Source organism: Nesoenas mayeri, assembly GCF_963082525.1.
Source record: "Nesoenas mayeri genome assembly, chromosome: 12".
NCBI classification, from domain to species: domain Eukaryota; kingdom Metazoa; phylum Chordata; class Aves; order Columbiformes; family Columbidae; genus Nesoenas; species Nesoenas mayeri.
In genome coordinates, this window is record NC_137547.1 from 19,083,994 (window position 1) to 19,103,633 (window position 19,640).

The 19,640-nt window shown below is 36.4% G+C and overlaps 1 protein-coding gene across 1 annotated transcript; it reads left to right on the forward strand.

The window, feature by feature from the left end:
• Positions 1-2,766: 2,766 nt before the first annotated feature.
• TERB1 (telomere repeat binding bouquet formation protein 1) lies at positions 2,767-18,055 on the forward strand (the record flags this gene model as incomplete). The annotated part of the gene is given in 21 exon segments (XM_080352246.1): positions 2,767-2,800; positions 3,508-3,618; positions 3,805-3,933; positions 4,395-4,526; positions 4,982-5,042; positions 5,140-5,255; positions 5,388-5,510; positions 6,059-6,211; positions 7,336-7,467; positions 8,317-8,442; positions 9,448-9,605; positions 10,387-10,739; positions 12,014-12,106; positions 12,108-12,118; positions 13,293-13,385; positions 13,630-13,797; positions 14,282-14,362; positions 15,637-15,750; positions 16,151-16,263; positions 16,777-16,986; positions 17,552-18,055. Coding segments are annotated over 21 exon segments (2,541 nt in total). The 3' UTR covers positions 17,582-18,055.
• Between the last annotated feature and the right edge of the window lie 1,585 nt (positions 18,056-19,640).

Here is a 19,640-nt window from a genome sequence, read left to right on the forward strand (position 1 = left end):
TGCCCGAGGGGCCGCCGCTTCCCCCCCGCGGCTGCGGCTGAGGGGACGGGAAGCGCGAGCGGCCGCGCGCGCCGCGGCGGGGCGGGAAAGGCGCGCGGCTGAGGGCGGCTGCGCGGAGGGGCCTTCTCCTCAGGGCCCGGGCCGCGGGGTCACCCGGTGCGGCGGTGCTGAGCCGGTGCGGCGGTGCTGAGCCGGCGCGGCGGGGCTGAGCCGGCACGGCGGTGCTGAGCCGGTACGGCGGTGCTGAGCCAGTACGGCGGTGCCGGCCGGGCACACCAGGGGGTGCCCGCGTGGTCCTCCGCGGCTGAGCTGAACCACTCCCGCTGCCAGATCGACAGGTAATCCGTGCCCTATTTCCCGTCCTCTTGATGTTCCACACTCCTCCCGGAAGCTGGCAGAAGGAGGATTTTGCCGTTTCATCTTGAGACTGTTGGCCTTTTTTTATTTTTAAATCTTTTATGCGTTCTTCCCTTTTTATGTTTGGAATGATCCGGAGTACTTCTTAACACTTCAAAGCCTAACTGTAATAATGAGCTATAAATGATACATGGCTCATTGGAGCGGGCGGCGGGATGGGATGAACGCTGAAATAGCACGGGAAGACTTCAAAGGCCTGTCAGGCTGAGCAGCGTTTCTCAAGTCAGCAGTTGCACCCTCAGCTGCTGCTGGTTTTGTTTCAATAGGACACCAGCAACCCAAACTTCTGACGCACAGGATTTGACCATTGGATTTTAAAAAGAACAAATACCCCTGAGACTGACGGTTTCTACCCTGGTGTGTCCTCACAGGGCTGAGTCCAGTAGCCCAGGCCCTGACTGGGCACCTTCCCGTCAGCCTCCTGAGCTCCACAACTGTGTCCGTCTGTCTGAGCGTTCAAGCTCTGTGCTCTAATGCTGCTGAACAGACACATCCATTAATCTCAGTAGATCAATTCTAGTAGCTTTATAATGTGTTTTGAAATAAAATGCTTGAAAGAAGCTTCGAGGCTTATTTTTAAAGGAATAATTGTACTAATATTAAAATTAACACAGTACACATCTTCCTTTAACTCAATAACACTTATGTTAAGTATCTGTTAAATATAAATAGCCTTGATTGGTTACCTTAATTCAACCTGTGGGTATTATCAAGACTGAATATGTTTTAATGGATGCTCAAAATTTATATATCCAGTTAAGTTCTTTATTTGGCTTCATGCAGTGCTGAAGATAATTATGTATTAAGTAGTCTGTGGATTTGGGAATTTTTTTCTGCTTAAGTGAAACCTGGTATGTGCAGTGCTTTAGAAAAATTAATGTAAAGGTAACTTGTGAAGAAATTACAGAATATTTCATGCTACAGGAGAACACAAAGGGATTACAGTGCAGTGACTCTTCAATTTATTTTACAGTTTAAATGTACATGATTTTTTTTTTTAATTGAACTCAGTTTTCTGAACTACACTTTTTTAAGAGTGTAGTTTTGAAGTCTGAGGAGATGTTACTAGGTTGTTTCCCATAACTGATGGGGAAGAGGGAACGTATTTTATAGGCAATGTTTACCAGAAGTCTGTAGCAAATACTGTAATTTATCTTTTCATCTTTGCCCTTTGATGCAACATCAGAATTGAGCTATTTGCATTTTAATGGCGGCTGTCTTATAAATACGATTTTGTGTGCCTTCTGTATGTTGCGAAAAAAGATCCGGTTGGGGTCAAGACCTATCTTTCTATAGCATTAAAAAAAAACTTGTGCTGCTTATATTTAAGGTTCCTTAATTGTATAAATGTAATTTTAATTAAACTTTGAAACTAGCTCTGAAATGAGCTCATTTTACAGCCTTTCTTTTGTTAAGGAATACGTAGGTAGTTTTTGTTTTCTCTTAGACTAGTAGGGTGCTATCAGTAGGGGTAAAAAGACGTGAGGAAGACCTGAAACTTTTCTGCTATTGTGGCAGGATTAGATTTGCAACAAGATGAAATGCATATACATTATCATTCCTGAAAGGGTAAAGGAAGATAAACTCTTTTCAAATTTTGTCTCCAAGGGACTGTCTGTCTGCTGCCAAACCTGAATTTCCCTGTCAGTACTGCTTGACTAACTTGGATGCTGGCACGAGGTTTATGCAGAATCAATGCTGTGGGGTTTTCTGGTTCACGTGGTTCATGTAATGTGATTTCTTTGGTGAACAAAAATAAATTCTTACTTTAAGAAAGAATGTCTCCATTTACGCTCATTGTCTTTGGTTTTGGTCAATTCTGATCAAACAACATAGTTATGTTTTAGTGGCTCACTGAGTAGCTGTAGTAGAATGAATGTTTTATAGTGGATGTCAGACACACTTGATCGTCTACATAACATTACTTGGTGGCCTTACTGCCACTTGTTGGCTGATGACAAAGTTGTAGGGAAAACTGGATCAGATTTGTTGTGATAAATGACACAGAGATTGGTATATTTTTATTGATGGGTGTTTTCTGTGCCCCACGATAGTAACGTGGAATCACCTGATTTTTGCAAAATGTTAACTTTCAAAACATAATAACAAAATAGTTACAAATGCAGTGTTACTATAAAAATACTGTATTTCCAAAGGAAGTCTTTGCCATTCGAGAGCATATTAAACTGTGTGTCAAATGATAGTGTAAAACCAAAAAAAATGGGGTGTATTTTAAGAAAAAATTTTTAATTGATACTGCGTATGATATTACAAACACTGCTAATCTAAACAGAAAATAAACCACTTTTTCCTTGCCATTGTAGAACAAGAACAGGGCTACAACCAAAAATGGAAAATCAGAAGGTGCAGAAAAAACTGTGTGGTAAGGGCAAATCTAATGGCAAATCTTGCAAGTGTTTAAAATACACAATATCTGCTGTTACTGTTGCAAATAATTAGGAAATAAGTCTTTTTATTATACCCAAGAGACTAAGAAACAGATTTGCAAAGTGGTTTACCTACCTAGAGTTGTATGTAGGTGCCCAGAAAATGCTTTGTGTTAGCTTACTAACCTGACAACTTATTAAAGATTCTAGATGGTATGGTGATTAAGTCTACTGTAACTAAATATCATATAGCAAGCCTTGCTTTGTTGGATTCTTTCTCTATTCACTCTGTAGATTTTCATTTGCATTTTCACTCTGAATATTTTTATGGTTCTAGATTATTAACTTAAATACACTTAATGTATTATACCTTGCAGTTGTGACTTCAGTATTCAGTAATTTACATCACATTTACTAACAGTTACTGATAGTTAAAGGCCAGAAATATTAAAAGGGAGCTGTTACTTTAGCAAAGGAATCATACTCAAATAACATACTATGGAGAAGAATATTTTTATGTTAGGTATGTTTGTCATTTATAGATGGATAGAAGTGGTGTAGCTCTGTTTTGCTCACTGTATTTTTTTTTCTTTAAAAAGTGTATACGTACTACATTTTTGGTCAAATTTATTGTAATACTAAATGGATCAGTATAAAGAAAATATAACAATTTGCATGAAGTTTTTTTTGTGTTTGCTCTTAGATATGAAAACAGATCTGAACTTACTGCTTGAATGCCTTAAATATCAGATGGACTGCCCTGCATCTCAGAAAGAGGCTTTGATCACTATTTATTCAATTTGTCAACAAAACAGTAAGAAGCATTTTTCATTAGAAGCAACGCAAATTTATGATCACAATAAATGCTAAGAATCTGGTTGCCACTGTAAAAAATATCTAAAGGATGTAAGGCTTGAGAAGTTATAGAGTCTTGGACCATTTTCATTTTACAGAGAAACAAAAGCAAAAGTTTAATTTTTGTTCATTTTTTCTGTTGTAGGTGAAGCAAGTGAATATTTTCGAGAAATTGGTGGTTTGATGTTTATAAATGATCTTGCAAAGTCAAGTGTTCATTGCATAGTGAAGGAAGCGGCTTTGTTTACCTTAGGAATTATAATAGAGAGTAATGGTAATGATAAGTAATATTATTTGTCAGTTATGAGACAGTTATGATCCCACGTTATTGCTTGTGCTTTGTCTCTGTTACTTTTTTGGTCTCAAAAAATCAGATTACAAGATTACTGCCCATGACTCGAGCTGATAAAGTTGCTACCGTTTCCCTTGTCTGTCCCCAGATTTGGAGAAATACCTTGTTGATTGGTGCAGACAGCATGTCTGTATATCTGTCAGCTGCACCACTCTTCCTCAGCAAGCATTCAGTGACTTGTAGATTGTTCCAAAGTTTGCCAAGGTCCTGATTGCATTAAAACTAACTATGGGAGGAAGCCCTCAGTCACTTTATAGTGGTGTTCTGTCTCCACTCACCACATACTGGATGCAACTGAGACTGTAGTTACTGTATTACAAAAATAATGTAGGATTTTGAATGGCTTGCTTTAGGACTTAATGGTTTTTATTTTCTGGTTTCAGTTTATTGTCAACAAACCTTGTGTACTTCTGCATTGTTTGAAGACCTCATTTTATTTTTAGTTAATAAGGATTCTGGTGTGAACTTGAAAAGGATGTCTGTCTATGTCATCTTAGTACTGGTTTCAAATAATAGTAAGTTGCGGTTTTTTTCTGTTTTATAACTCCTATTTTTTTTTTCTATCTGCCAACCTGCAGTACAGACATTTGTAACATTCAGTAACTAATGTTTTGGTAAATTTAATTTATAAAGATGGATGGTTGATGTAACTGAACCTGAAGTGCGTAAGTAGATCGTTGCTTACTGGGATTTCCTTAAATAGCAGAAAGTGTTGTAGTCCAAAAACTGAAATCATAGTTAAGAAAAAAAAATGCAAACCAGTAGTTTCTGACAACATATAGAAAAAAATAGACATAGAAAGAAATGGAACATTTTTGCCAAATTGTTGCTGTGATTTTTGTTTTGTGTTTATGGGCCATATATGCTTAGGAAATGGAAATAGAATGCACATAAGTAAATTAAATGTGACATTAAGAATTTTGTCTCAAGTTGCATGTGTCTTCGGAGTCTTGTATATGTTCTTTCTTAGAAAGTGGGCAAACCTATGTCAGAGATACAGGCTGCATTGGTCTTCTGCTACAGTTATTCAGGTAAACAAACAGTTGCAATTCAAACAGAAAAATTATAGACTATTTGAGACTTATATTTGCTTGCCGATTTGGGACTGGTTTGCATTGTTCTTAACAGAACAACTCTTTCCACATCTGAGATGAATCTGTCAGATGAAAATACGAATCAGTGCTATCAGCTGTGGTCTTCAGTATGCAGTACTCTCTGTGCCTGTGTTAACAATCCTCAGAATGGTAAGTGTTGCTGTTAAAATTGTGGAGAAAGTTTAAAGTATTTTTCCAAGGTGACAACAGTTAGTTTTCATTTTTACTGTTCAACTGAAATTTCAGATTTTGATTTGGGTTTATTTGTTTTTATTTTTCCAGAAGATAATCAAAATATTTGCTGTTCAGTCTTTCCGTATGCCAAAGAGTGGCTCGAAAGTTGCACAGAACCTGAGATAGTTCGTCCTATTTGTTCGTTTGTTGGTCTCACAGTTGCAAATAACTGTAAGTGCAGCTCAAGCTTTAAATAGTTTTTCTTTTCCGAAAGTAAAGTTAATTCAACTGTTAAATGTTTGATTTATTTTTGTCAATCTTTACAAATTCTTTTGCTGTTCTTCCAGCTTTTACTCTGAAAACTAAATTCTACCATCTTTACTTGTGCTGTGTTGTGTTTAAGTCCACAAATAGCTACAAACTGACTGCATTTAGTAAAGTCAGTAAAAACTATTTGGAAGCTATTTTGATTAGAAGTATTTTACAAATGTAAGTCATTATTACACCTCTGAAAACCATAACTTAGGTAGAATTCAGGCATAATGTTTGCTGTTTGTATGCATATTTTAGGGCTATGTGTTTCTTGTAACTATTTTAAAAGGCGATGACTAAATTTCTTGAGATTTATATATATCCAGCTTCATTTCTGTTGTATGGGTGGAAAGGTAATGATTAATACATGCACAGAAAAATTGTGATGACCTGAATTGATAAAATGCTAAAACAATTTGAAACTTATATTATTTAAGACACATTTTTCTTTTTTTTTTCCCACTAAGCATATGTGCAGAAATATTTTGTTTCTGTTGGAGGACTGGATACGTTAGCTAAAGTTCTCATCAAGCTGATGCGTGATTCCTGTATGAGTCACTCTAGCACAAAACTTGCAGTAGTAGTAACAAAGACTCTGGATGCCTGCATTGCTAACGACTGTGAGTGAAAAGCCTCCTACCATTTTTTACATATGGTAATTTTAAAATGCAATTTTTAAAGTCTCATTTTGGTAGAGAAGTGCTATGAGTGGATGCTAAAAGGCAATTAAATTATATACATATCAGTTTATATTACGGATTTTTTAAAATTCAAACATGTCTGTGGGGAATGATTCAGTTCATCTGAGGTTGGTTGTTTTCCCCTTGTTGCTAAAATAAACATAGTGAAGCTTAACCTATACCGAAAATGAAAAATAAGATCCCGGAGCTAGTTTTGTGTAAATAAAGCTGAGAACTGGCTATGGCGGTCAACTTGGATCCCGGAGTTAAGCCTTGTGTTTCTGTAAACCTATGTGTGAGCTAATAAGTTCTGGAAGCTCTAGTAACTGGGTCATGGAGCTGAAAATGTGATATATCTGTATAACACGTCTTCACCCTGATTTACTCTCTGGATAGTCCTGTCCTAATGAGCTCTTTGTATATTCCATCAGAAGATTTTGAGAAACCTGTGAGCCTGATGAGCCAGTGGTGCTGGCCATGATTATTTTATATGATGCTACTGCCGTAAGTGCTCGCTACCAGAAGTTCAAAGAAGTTTAAAACTGTATACCTGCACTGGTTTTGAGCCTAGTTTCAGAGAAGTTGTTATGTGACAGGGTTAGGTTTCAGCATGTAATTACCAGCAGTGGTGTTCCCAGTTCCAGTAAAAGATTGCACTCTACCAGAAAATTTCTTGGCTCTTTTTGCGGCAGATAGACCATGTGTCAAACCTTTTTCTACTCTTTCTTGCTCTGTTCTGGAGCTGATAAAGGATATTGAGAAACTCAGCAGAGGTCTACAAAACTTGCACGTTGCAAAGCCCTTGTTTATCTGATCTTCTACTACACCTCCATACAGCACGATCGGGGAGAAAGGGCAGTGTTGGATTTGGGGAGCAGCACGGGCAGAATTACTGCACTGCAAGGGATGTCACAATTTGAATTGTTAAAATGAGAGAGAAGGACTGTGCAGGTCCAAAGCTTGCAGAGGTCTGCAGAGTTCCCATGAAAAACAGTGGTTTATGCTTGGATGATGCCTGCATTCTGTCTAGCTTATTTTTCTCCAAATTATTTTTAACATAATAGCTACCACGGGTGTTGTCTTGACAAAGTATCACACTGTGTCAGAGCTACTGAAGCTGCTGTCCAATGACACTCTGGATACAGGAGAAAAAATCAGTATTATTCTAACAATTGGACACTGCACTGAAGTTTGTGGTAAGATCTTTTTTTTAATTTTTCCTGTCAGTTTCTGCTGAATTCTCATACATTACTTCAATGATGTCATTTCATCAAGATGGGAACATGAGGGAAAGTTCTATTCACAGAATCACAGAATGTCAGGAATTGGAAAGAACCTTGAAAGCTCATCCAGTGCAATCCCCCCATGGAGCAGGAACACCCAGATGAGGTTACACAGGAAGGTGTCCAGGCGGGTTGGAATGTCTGCACAGAAGGCGACTCCACAACCTCCCTGGGCAGCCTGTTCCAGGCTCTGCCACCCTCACTGGGAAGAAGTTTCTTCTCAAATTTAAGTGGAACCTTTTGTGTTCCAGTTTGAACCCATTATCCCTTGTCCTATCATTGGTTGTCACCGAGAAGAGCCTGGCTCCATCCTCCTGACACTCACCCTTTATATATTTGTCAACATTAATGAGATGTAATATTAATACTCAGAAAAAAAAGTTTGCTATAATGTTTCATTTTTTAATTTTAAAACCTGTTAACAGATAGCATCTTCAAGAGCTTAGAAGTAGTAGACTATTATACAAGAATTCAGAGCTGGGCTTTGGTATCTCAGGGGAAAATTCATCCAGACCTGAAAACTACTACAGTACATATACCAAATAAATCTTTTTGAACTCTGTTTTTAATGGCCCTTGATATATACAGCTTCTGTCCACTTTACATAGCTATTAATTTTTTTAAAAAGCTATGTAACAGTATTGTTTTTGAAGTAGCATAACCAGAAGATAACTCTGAAATGTTTTGCTAGGCTCCTCAGGGCTTTCCCAAGCATATGTGGTGAAAATATAACACTTTTTTCTTTACAATGTCCTATTTTAGAAGAAAACCAGTGTGAACTGCTCCAGAACAATGGTCTTCCACTTATGATTCAGGTATTAACTGAGTCTCAGGATGAAGAACTAAACAAAGCTGCTACTTTTGTGCTGCAAAACTGCAAACAAATGAGTAAGCTTACTGTTACTGCTTTAAAAATTACAGAGATTACTTCCATCTTTAAGTTCTGTTGACTTTCGAAATGATTTTACCTGTCGTGGCTTTGTTATTCTGTGTACTCCAAGAGACGTTTGTATTCTGCAGAAAAGTTGTATATTGGTCACCATGGACTGATTATGGGATTTAAGTAGAAAAAATAAAAGTAAAAATTAACAATGTTGCAATAATGCATTTGTGAATCCAATAAATTGAGGCCTAGTTCTTAAAAGCTTTCCCATCTATAAATCATATGCAAGATATTAACATTGTCATTTAAGACTTAGTTGGCACTCTATTCCTGGGTGTGTGCTGTTGTACATAGAGATGAAACCAGTAGATAATCAAACCCAAATCACTATGAATACAATTATATTGCAATATTAAAAAACCTTGATCTTTATTTTTAAAGTAGAGTGTGTTTTGAAGTGTCTCGTTTGTTTGTTTTGTTTTAATTAACAGTATAATACTACCAATGAAACAGAAAGACACCTTGTCCTTTAGTCTCTAAAGCATGAAAGGTATTATGCAATTGATAATTAGTAAAAAGCATGTATCTGTGTTTTTGTACTGAAAACTTAACTGAGAGTTTTGTTTAAGATTGGAGGTGTGTAGTGATTTTCACTGTCCATTAATATGGAGTTGTTTTTTAAAAAAAGTAACCGGACCCACACTTGTAAGGGACCTGTAAAGTTAAGATTAAGTCCATGATAAAGTTACTTTTTAGAGTACAGCATCATTGTGTGAACAACTTATAGTAACTACAATTGCAAGCTCACCTCTTGTAACTGTAGTTTATATTAGAAGTGTATTAACATTTATATGTAAATTTCAATTAACAGTAATACAAAATTACTAAGAGGTCATATTTTGCATTAAATTATTTGGGCCATCCCTCAGCATGCTAAAATATAATAAATACTTATTAGCATGTTAATTGGTAGAATTTGCAATATTAATTTTGATTTATATTCTATAAAGCTGAACAATTGTCTCTGCAAATAAATGATAATTCATTAAATGTGGACAATGCAGAAGAGTTGGATGTGCGAGACAGAAAAAGAAGTCTACAAGACTACTGGAAGAAAGCCAAAGAAATTTTACACAGAATACAGTTGATTGAAAAAGAGCATAATGAGGTGGGCCTATTTACTAAAGTAGGATCAAACTTAAGCAAATCTTTCTGGAGTTTAGGGAGAAATAGAAAGTAAACCCTTAAGATAATGTCAGTGTGAGCTAGAGAAGTGAGGAAAACATTGGATATGTGTGAAACTATGACCTGCAACTTTTACCATTACTGTGGATCATACAAAGTTACAAGTATGCAGGGCAATCAGAGAATGCAGGCATCTGTATTTCTTTGAAGCATTTTAGTTTATTATAAACCCAGATTTTCTACAAAACTGAGATCACTTAGGTTGGAGAAACAAGAGTTGGATTTGGTTTTACTTTGCCAGTCATTTGAACCAATAATTTTAATATTTGTATGCATGAAATTCCCATTATTGTGCAGCTGTGATGGGAAAGATGATAATGAACAAATGCGAATATAAACTGAAATAAAATTGTTTCCTGTTTTCCTTGTGCCGTATAGCTACTTAGTAACTCTGGGTGTGGAACAGCAAGTTTTTGAGTTATTTAGCTGGATCTAAGTTAATTAATTTTTTTTCCTTTCTCTAAGTGCCTTGTATGTTAACAAATCCATTGCTTCAGCCCGGAATCGTCACGTAGTAACTACCCCTTGAACACCTTCAGCAGCATTGCTGTCTTGTTTGCTTTAGATCAGGGGGTTTTGAAGCTTCTCTGGAATTTGTTTTACCTTCAGAGTTAGACTGGTCTATTTTACTTAGTCTTGTTGCTAGATTTATTTCCTATTTTTAAAGAGCTTGTGTAGTTGCTAACTAGTATTTTTTGATACAGGAGAGAGTGCAAGGAAGAGTATTGGTAGACAGGTCTTCAGAAGCCAATACTGAAGCATCAAAATACTATGAAGTGAATCCTGCTGATCCAAAAATTTACATAGGAAGAACACATAAAGAAGTACATTGTCCACCGTTGACCTCTAGGTTGGATGATCGTGTTCTTGCTCCATCTTCTCCACTGAAAAATGGAATAGTGAGCACTGTGGCCCCAGTCAATGCTTCTACTAGACAAAATGAACAGAGTAATATACCACATTCGCTTAATGAACTGCAAGCAGGCATAGTACTTCAGAGGCACGGTATAAATGAAAAAACTGCTTGTGTCAAAAATCAGTCTGTTCCTCAAGTGAGGTAAGTATCTTACACCTAAGCAGAAATACCAAGTTGCTTTTCTTTAGTAATTTCCAAATGGAATGTTAGCCTTTCAAATTATCTGTTACTAATTATGTGTTTTTCTGCTAGTGAAAAGGCATAGGCTTTCAGTGGCTCACTAGTGAGTATTCTGTAGAAGTGTTTTTGACAAAACAGATCAAAGGTTGTGGGCATTGTAGTAATAAAAGCTTCTGATCTTTATCTCTGAATGGCGGGCTTCTGTCAGATTGTATAGAGAGCTGTGCTCTAACGCCTTCAACATAGTGTTGAAAAGCATCTGTACTTTTTGCCTCAATTCTCACTGATTCAATGGATCAAGATTGGACCCACTTGTTTGCATGAAACCACAGAGACTTCTGTGGTATGCACTTACTAGGAAAACAGCACTGACGGAACTGCTCCACAAAAAAATTGAAATTGGAATGCCAACAAACTAAGGAAAACTCTCCGCCCACTTTTCTCCCCTCGTGTTCGATTGCTTCCCTGCATGGCAAGAAAAAGCGTCTTGTTCAGTCATTTACTGTTCCCTTGCTCGTTGCTCTCACATGAATACTTATTTTCTTTTTTTTTTTTTTCCCTTCTTATGACTGTCTTTCCTATTGATAAACAAAAAATTGATTATAGGCAACTTGCAAGAATAAATACAGATTCCATTATCTTGAGTTTATATCTGGAATATCCCTCAAGGCAAGCAATGAGAGAATATGAACAAAACTATGTTTCTCCTTTTTTTGAGCTCCACATTTTTGTTGTGCTTTTTACGTGGCTGGCTGGATCCAGCTCCTCTGCAGTTTCCTTGCATGCTTTACATTGTAACTTTGCAACTACTGCAGAAATTATCAAAAGCCTAGGATATTTTCTGTGGTACATTCAGGTAAATTTTGCTTTGCTGCTGAATTTCACACAGCTTCTTTATTTGTTGTTCTCATCTCTGAAGCACAAAACTGTTAAGGAACTCATTTGGAGTGGGGAGTGCTCTCCTTGCATATGTATTTGTGTGAAAACAGTGGTTACCAAAGCATAACTATGCATGAGGCTCCTTGCTCCTGCAGCAGTTGGAGGTAGTCAAGGACACAGAAAAATGCATGATCACCATATCATAGGAGCATGTTGGTTGCAAAAATGTCAATCAGTATAAGAAAAAAATAAAATCGGTTACCTTTGAGAACAATTGCTACATCTGGTGAAAGCTAAACTATTGTGAAGACTTTGTGAAGGTTTTAGGTGCGCTGAGTAATCCTTATGTGAACCAGGATTGCAAATTATTCTGGAAACCAGCATCCCCTGAAAGCACTGCATTCCAAATGCTGGCACAGATGTGCTGAAGAGCACAGCAGGGAATGCTCATCAGATCTCTGGTAAACAGATTCCTATCACACAGTGATTACATGCTGGATACCACGAGCCCAGTAGCTTGGGATAATCAAATTATTTTTTTGTATGTTTTACATATTTAATGTGCTCCTTGTTTTGCCTTTGGAATGTGTGTAGTCATTCTACAGGTAAATGTATGTTATGAAGTTTGATTATTTTTTTTTTAATTGTTCACATTTTGATCTTCCCAGCGAACACGCATTTAATCAACCAGCAGGGATTGCTAAAAATATGAAACAGACATGCACATCAGGTACAAATAGCTAAGCATGCTCCTTTCTTGAATAATTTTGTTCTTAATGAGATTTTAATTAGTTTTGTCTACTATTACCAGTGCTTTTTATCCAATATTATATATTATTAGATTATAGAGTACATTATGTATAATATCCTTTATTCGCATTGGTTTGGAATTCTTTATCATACACAATTTTGCTAGAAGAATAGTTATTCTGCTTCTCTTCTAAGACATATGTTAGCTTTTTTTTTTTTTGAGTTTAGCTATTCAAATGAATGTATAACAGACAGATGTTTTAAGCTTAGTCTGAATACAATCCGTACTGCACAGTGAAAGCCATTAATAAAAAATGTGTAAGGATGCTGGTTTTGTTCTGTACTTATAAGACTGAGGATAGAGCCTACCTGTGAGAAGGACTTTAGCCTGGAGCTATTCCTGCATGTCGAACATGTGTTTAAGATAAACGTTTTTCAGATTTGCATTGATCTTCTCCATCTGATATACTTATTTCAGAATTGGGATCTGTTCAATCAAGTTTAGTTTCCTGTTGATTTATAAAATTTATGCTTATTCATTAGGTTAATATTTAGCAGAATGGTAGCTCTGCAGGTAACAAAGCTGATCTCTAGGTTGAGAATAAATAATATTCCAGTACATCACATTTTTCAGCATCTGATTCCAAATAGGAATAAAGTCTATAGAACATAGTTAAGCAATTTAAGTTTATAGAGTTATTTTGCTGTGTTCAAATTGAAGTAATATGCTTTGGGAGAGTGATGAAAAAGTACTATATTAAATGTAATTAATTTGGATTTACAAAAATGTAAATGTGATCCATTTAAATGGTATCCTAATGCATGATTACCACAGCAAGAGACAGATTGCACTTTCTTTCTGGTTTTATTTCCTTCCTAATTTAGATCAGCTTGCATTCTACCCAGAGATAACCAAGGAAGAAAAATCTACTTCAGCGACATCCGCATCCCATAAGATGGCAAATTTAAGGTGTTTAGGTAAATATTATCTTAGGTCTTTCTTTCCCGAGTCCATGAAAGGAGGCTTAATGAGACAGCAATGCAGTAAGTGAACTGACTTTACAGAAATTTTAAGACCTATGAGAAGTGTGACCTCTTTTGAGATGTGTATTTGGAAAACTGGAGGTCAAATTATTGATCATAGCGAGCAAAAGAAAATGCTGGACTTTATGATAGGTGCTTTAGCAGTCCTGCTTGAAATATCCTTTTATTTATCTTCCAGGTTGTACAGCAGGACTGCCCTTCAATAGCAGAACCTTTACCAAGGTGTTGCAAAGTTGTCCATACCAGTGTGACCATCACAAAGTCATTCAGGAAGCTGAAGAAAGATATAAAAAGGAACTTCGCAAACTGGCTGTTTGCAACAACAGTAGATATGCAACTTATGAGAGTAATTCTGATATTTTTTGTCGTTGTAACTATTGTTTTAAATTGCATTTAAAATTCTGAACTTTATTTGCTGTGAATCTGATTGTCTTGCTCTTGTAAATACACTCACTTTAATTTACTAATGATTTGTAGTAAATGAGATCAGAACTAGCCACTTTTGTTTTGAGGATCTTGTGTATTTCTTTGCAGTAGTGATGTATCCTCATTGTGGGCTTTGATGAGGCTCTGTCCTGTTTACCAGAGTTAGTTGAGTACTATAATAATAGAAGGGAATATATTAAGTTGAAATAAATGTGAATGGATCTATGACATCATAACACGGTCATTTTATTCTAATATTGCATACTTACAGATATAAGAGCCTTATAATTCTTGATGAATTAAAAGCGCATCCTATATTTTTTCTGGTTTAAAGGAGGCATTTTGAAAAGTAAACGGTTACTGCTTACTATCATTTGTACTGATGTCCATTTTATATTTTCCAGAAATAGTGCTGACCCCAGTGAAGAAAGACAGACTGCATACAGAAATATCAACTTTTAGGAGCAAAAAGGATAGTTTCCAAAGTAAGGGCTCAGTTTGGAAATTAATGCAAAAAGCCTTACTGTTTAAGAAGTTCTTTAGCAGGACTTTACCATGGGATGCTGTAGATAGGGAATTATGTTTGGTTTTTTTCCTGTAGATTCTATGAAAAAATCTGTGTATTAATAGGCCAGAAAATGCATATTCTATAATCACAAAATTGTGTTATGCACATTACCTCACAATGAAGTTATCTAGTGCTTTCTTTGTAGATACTACTTTGAATCCTGTCAGGGTTACTTCCATGCCATCTGGTATTTTTCAGTTTTGTGGCATTAATTTTTAAAAGGGAGAGGTATAGTTGGGATCAGAAAATGGTACAGTTGCCTGTTCCTGGATTCAGCATCACTCTATTACACAGTTACAGCCATGTTATCCTATGATACCTGTTTCTGTTCCTGCTTGGAGCTCTGCTAAGGACTTGGGTCTCCGTGTGCTAAACAGATAAAGGGTAAACCTTAACATATACAACAATACTAGAGCAAGTAACTGAAAACAGAAAATTAACTACAGGAGATCTGTCTACCTGTCCTGTATTATGTGGTGTTGAATAAGATGTTATTAGCATCTTATTCTTAAGGTAGAGATGGAAAAGTGAATATAAGATCTGTCACTTTCTGCAGTGCCCTTTAGGAACTCTCTGAACCATCAGCTGCCTGTGAAATCTGGTATTCCTTATAATGCGCAATAACTGTCCATTGGTAAATAGCAGAGTACATATCTTTTACAGTATTTTATTCTGTACTGTGGCAAAAAAGTTAATGGTTATAATTTTTTTCTTACTCTGCATATATATATATATTTTTTTTACATAATTCACAAGGAATTTTCTTCAGAATATGGTGTCTGTGGGTACATGTTGCAGAGCTCCAACTACAGCCATACTTTACTACATTCATCAACTAGTAAAAGCTGGTAGATTTTTTTAAATTGTCTTTTCCCGTCCAGATTCAGAAATTCATTAATTTGGCTATGATAGCTATGGAGGTCTTCTCATTTTTTTAAAAAAACAAAACAAAACAAACAGCTTTATTTAATCTCAAGAGCTCATTACACTAGTACATTATTACCTTTAGCAAGTAGACATTTTCTGAAGTAAACTGAATTTTCAAGTCTTTCATCCAAGACCAGATAGTAGTATGGCTCAAAAGATGGTTCTCTCTTAAATTTTAATTCCTAAAACACTACCTGTGTTTTGTGTGTGGTTTTTTATTTTTAAGAAAGATGCATAATATTTTATTCTTTGGGTTTCTTTAAGGTATTCTTTTGACTCCAATTAGAAAAAATAAATCTAATACTTCAAATAGAGATGAACATAGTGAAAATACTAAGCTGACTGACAACTATAACTTGATACCTACGTATAAAAAGTGTGAGTATTACCAGAAAATTAGTTCTTTAGTAAGTATAACTTAAAGATCAGGTTTTGCATTTAGGTCATCAGGGCATTTAGAAAAGCACCTGTGCTTGCTATTGGAGAGAAATGGCTGACAAGCTAAGTACCTGTGTTCTTGTACCTTCAGTCATAGTATTACTGATGTTTGAGTTAATTCCTGTAATTTGCCAGTTGCTTCCAATGCATAAATAATCCTCAAGTGTTAATGTCAATTATGAGAACAAGATTGAATGAAAATGAGGTATTACTAATAAAGCAATATTTACATATTCAAGTTCATTAGAAGAAATGTTCCTTTACAACACCATATTCAGTTTTACAGTAGATTTCAGTTAGTTTCGAGTAACTAAGAGGTTCCTTGTTCACAATTTCATAGCTTTCAAAAAACCCCAAGATGCTAACTTGAAGAGACAAAGAGTCAAAGAAATGTGCAACCAGGAATGTCAGCGCTTAAAAGAAAATTGCATATATTCACTTGACAAGGGTGAGGTTAGTTATGCAAAGCCTAATCATACACTCACATATTTATAAATGTCCAAATAACATCATGATGAATTGCATAAGTTCTTTTAAAGTCACCTTTAACAGGAGCCCAGTAGCAAAGTGAACTTTATTGAAAGGAGATTCTACTCCAATCCTACTGATTTATCCCTGGAATAAGTTAAGTGTTTTTCAACTGACAGTCCTTTCTGAATAATGGCTATGGAGGTACGCTTTTTCCTGCACTTGTAACATTTGCGTAGTATAACAGAAACCTCAAGAAAAAAACATAGTAAAGGTATAAACTATGTAGGCAGGACAGAAATGGTCATGGGAAAACACTGTATGTCAGTAAGCAGGTGACAGTGAAGAAATCTTGAAGAACCATTGTTATCTTGACAAAGCAATAATTTCTTCAGAATTACGTAAGATCGTATTATCAGTAATAATACGTTACTTCCAAATATGCAATAGCATTTGAATTTACATAATTTTTAATTGCAGAAAAATACATATTTGTGGAACAATGAAATGTGTTCCCTGGACACGAAGACAAGAACTTTACAAAAGAGAAGAACCCGAAAAGATTTCACAACTGAAGAAATTAACTATCTTTGTAGCGGAGTAAAAAAAATGGGTAATCACTGGAATTTAATTTTGTGGTCTTATCCATTTCAGAAAGGACGGACAAATGTTGATCTTGCCAAGAAATACTACAGGTTACAATTGCAAGTAATCCTAATTTTATTTTCTACTAATCATATATGTGGTCAGCTCGGTTTTCAGCTTTTGCCCCTGAACTGACTTGCAAAAAAAAGTCAGACCATCAGAATTTGCAACCCGTGGGATTGTACTTTGTGTCAGTTCAATGCCATGCACGCTGAGCATTAGAATGGTCCCCGAGGTAATTCAGGTGGGCTTGTGCTTGGAAGGAGAACTAAGCTGGGAAAATATCAGAGAACCTTTGAATCTGCCAGTGCCACCTGACAGGGTACAAAGAGAATTGGAATTTCAGTTAAGGACCCTAAATTAATCCCTATGTTTATCAGGAAGGTAGTATTTTCTCTGTTCGGTATCTTTTTTTGATGATGATTTGTGAAAATTCTGGTGGTTTTCACCATGTTTAATGTGCGCTCCTCACACAGCGATGCTCTGTGTGGATGGAGTGGGCAGCATTTCTGCTGTGCTTTGGAAATGAGTGGGAGTGTTTAGTGGCAAGCGATTTTCTACTGAAATGTTTTCTAAAATTGTGCAGTGTTTTGTGTCAACATTTGTCTCTTTTATCTCTATTTTACAGAGGCAAGAAAAAAACAAAGATAGTCAATAACATCTTTCAAGAGCATTTTGGATTTTGTTGCCGAATGTCAAAGAACAGCTTTATTAACCATGAGGTATTGGCACAACAGTATGAGCCCTGAGAGAATTTAGATTGTCTTGGACTCATGGTTTTCACGGTAACATTTATGGCCCAGTTGTTATGCTTTGTACATTTCAATCACATGTAATTTGATAAGGTGGTGTTTGTTTTCTTTTTTTTTTTTTTAATAATGCTAGCATAGCTAAAAAAATCTTTATCAGTAAAATTTAATGTTCTTAGACATTTCATTTATGTAACGTTCAGTTTGGCTTCCTGTTTGAATCTTTGTATCGTTTGCTTTATACCTTTGGTAAGAAAAGGCTGCATTGCTAAAATGAGTGTTTTATGTCAGAAACTGATAAGCGTTAATGTTTTTGTGTCTGAATTTGTTTCCTCTCAATCAGTGAAACATTTAAAACAGGTAAAATATTTTGTCATGCACTTAATGTGCTGTATGAGCAGAAAAATGTATCTCTGACAGAAAACGCCAACTTGCGCGTAGCAGGGAAAGTTTACATTGGTAGAGTAAGTAAATTGAAATGGAAAGCCTATGGAAATGTCAACTTCTGGGTAGAAGATTTAATGTGTGGTTCCACTGCAATATTTCTTGACTGATATTAATGACTGGGAAAACATTCCTGGACCTATGTAAAGTACTTCAGTGTTGAACTAAGTAGAATGCAGGTACTGATTAGATTTGCCTTCTGTTTACAGTTGGACATTTTTGGTGTATTATTCAAGTGAGCAGAACTGCTGTTTCTGCTAATTATACAATTTTTGTACAAAGCTTCAGTGAAAGCCGTAGTAACTTGATTTTTCAATGATAACCTTAGATAAAAAATACAAATTAAATAATATTCTGATAAAGGAATGATTATTTATTAGTTAATTTCTTATGGAAAAAGTTTAGTTATCTTATTAGCACTAGGTTTTCACTACAATGTAGCTTAAATGCTTAAAAAGAAGCACCATAACAAAAACTGAACGTCTTGCAGTAAAGATGATGCCAATGAGATAATAAATGGGTCTTCTGATACTCTCAGCTGTTGCACTTTGGTTTTTATATGATTAGAATATACAAGCTTCTATAAAAGATCCTGCTTGGAATAGCTCCATTCAAAGATATAGTCAGATATTGGCACGCATATTTCCAGAATATGAGTCAAAAGAGCTACCGAGAGCCGTATGCACAGCGGGGAGATTTTGGTCTGCTACACACTCTACAGTATTTTTCCAAGGGCTCGGAAGCTGGTCTGGATAAGCTGCTACTTTGTTGACGGCATGTACATCGTTAATCTGTATTATCACCGTCTAAATATATTTCAAGTGGAGAAAATATGCAAAGCATAAATCTTTAGTTGACACAAAGTCAGAATACTGGCAATTTACCTAATATTAGGCATGAGTTAGGTTGGGGAGGGCCTCTGGAGTCCCTGATCTCATCCCCTCAGGGCAAGGCGCATTTCAAAGTTAGGCTGCTCGGGGCCTCCTCAGATTCTGAAGGTCTTCGAGGATTAAATTCCCACAACCTCTATTGGTGCTTCAGCTGCTGAACAGGCATCATTAGAACATTCTGTGTAATCCAAAAGAGAAGAGTCATGGACTAGCAGCAGGCAGAAACCTCTTGTGCCAATCTTTTTTTTCGCTCCTTTTCAGTCATTGCACAATCTTGATAATCTTACTAGTTTTCTTGCATAAAATAGTTTGAAATCCACGCATAAGGAGCATCGTAAAAATGGAATTGCATAAGAATAATCATCATCCTTAGGCTGCTGAAGCATGGTATTTTTCGTTTTGAAAGGCTGAATTGGTTACAAATCACATAGGAAAACGTGTTTTTAAGACAACTTGAATTTGCATTGTAGTTCTATTGGAAGAGCAGCAGTTATTGGCGGGGTGTGAGGACGTGGGCGGCAGTTAAAGCTTGCTTCGGGAGCAGTAACGTACAACAGGCCCTTTCCTGCAGGTGCGCTCAGCCGGTCCCGGGCTCACCGGGGGCGCCCCGCGGGCACCAGGGGGCGCTGCCGGC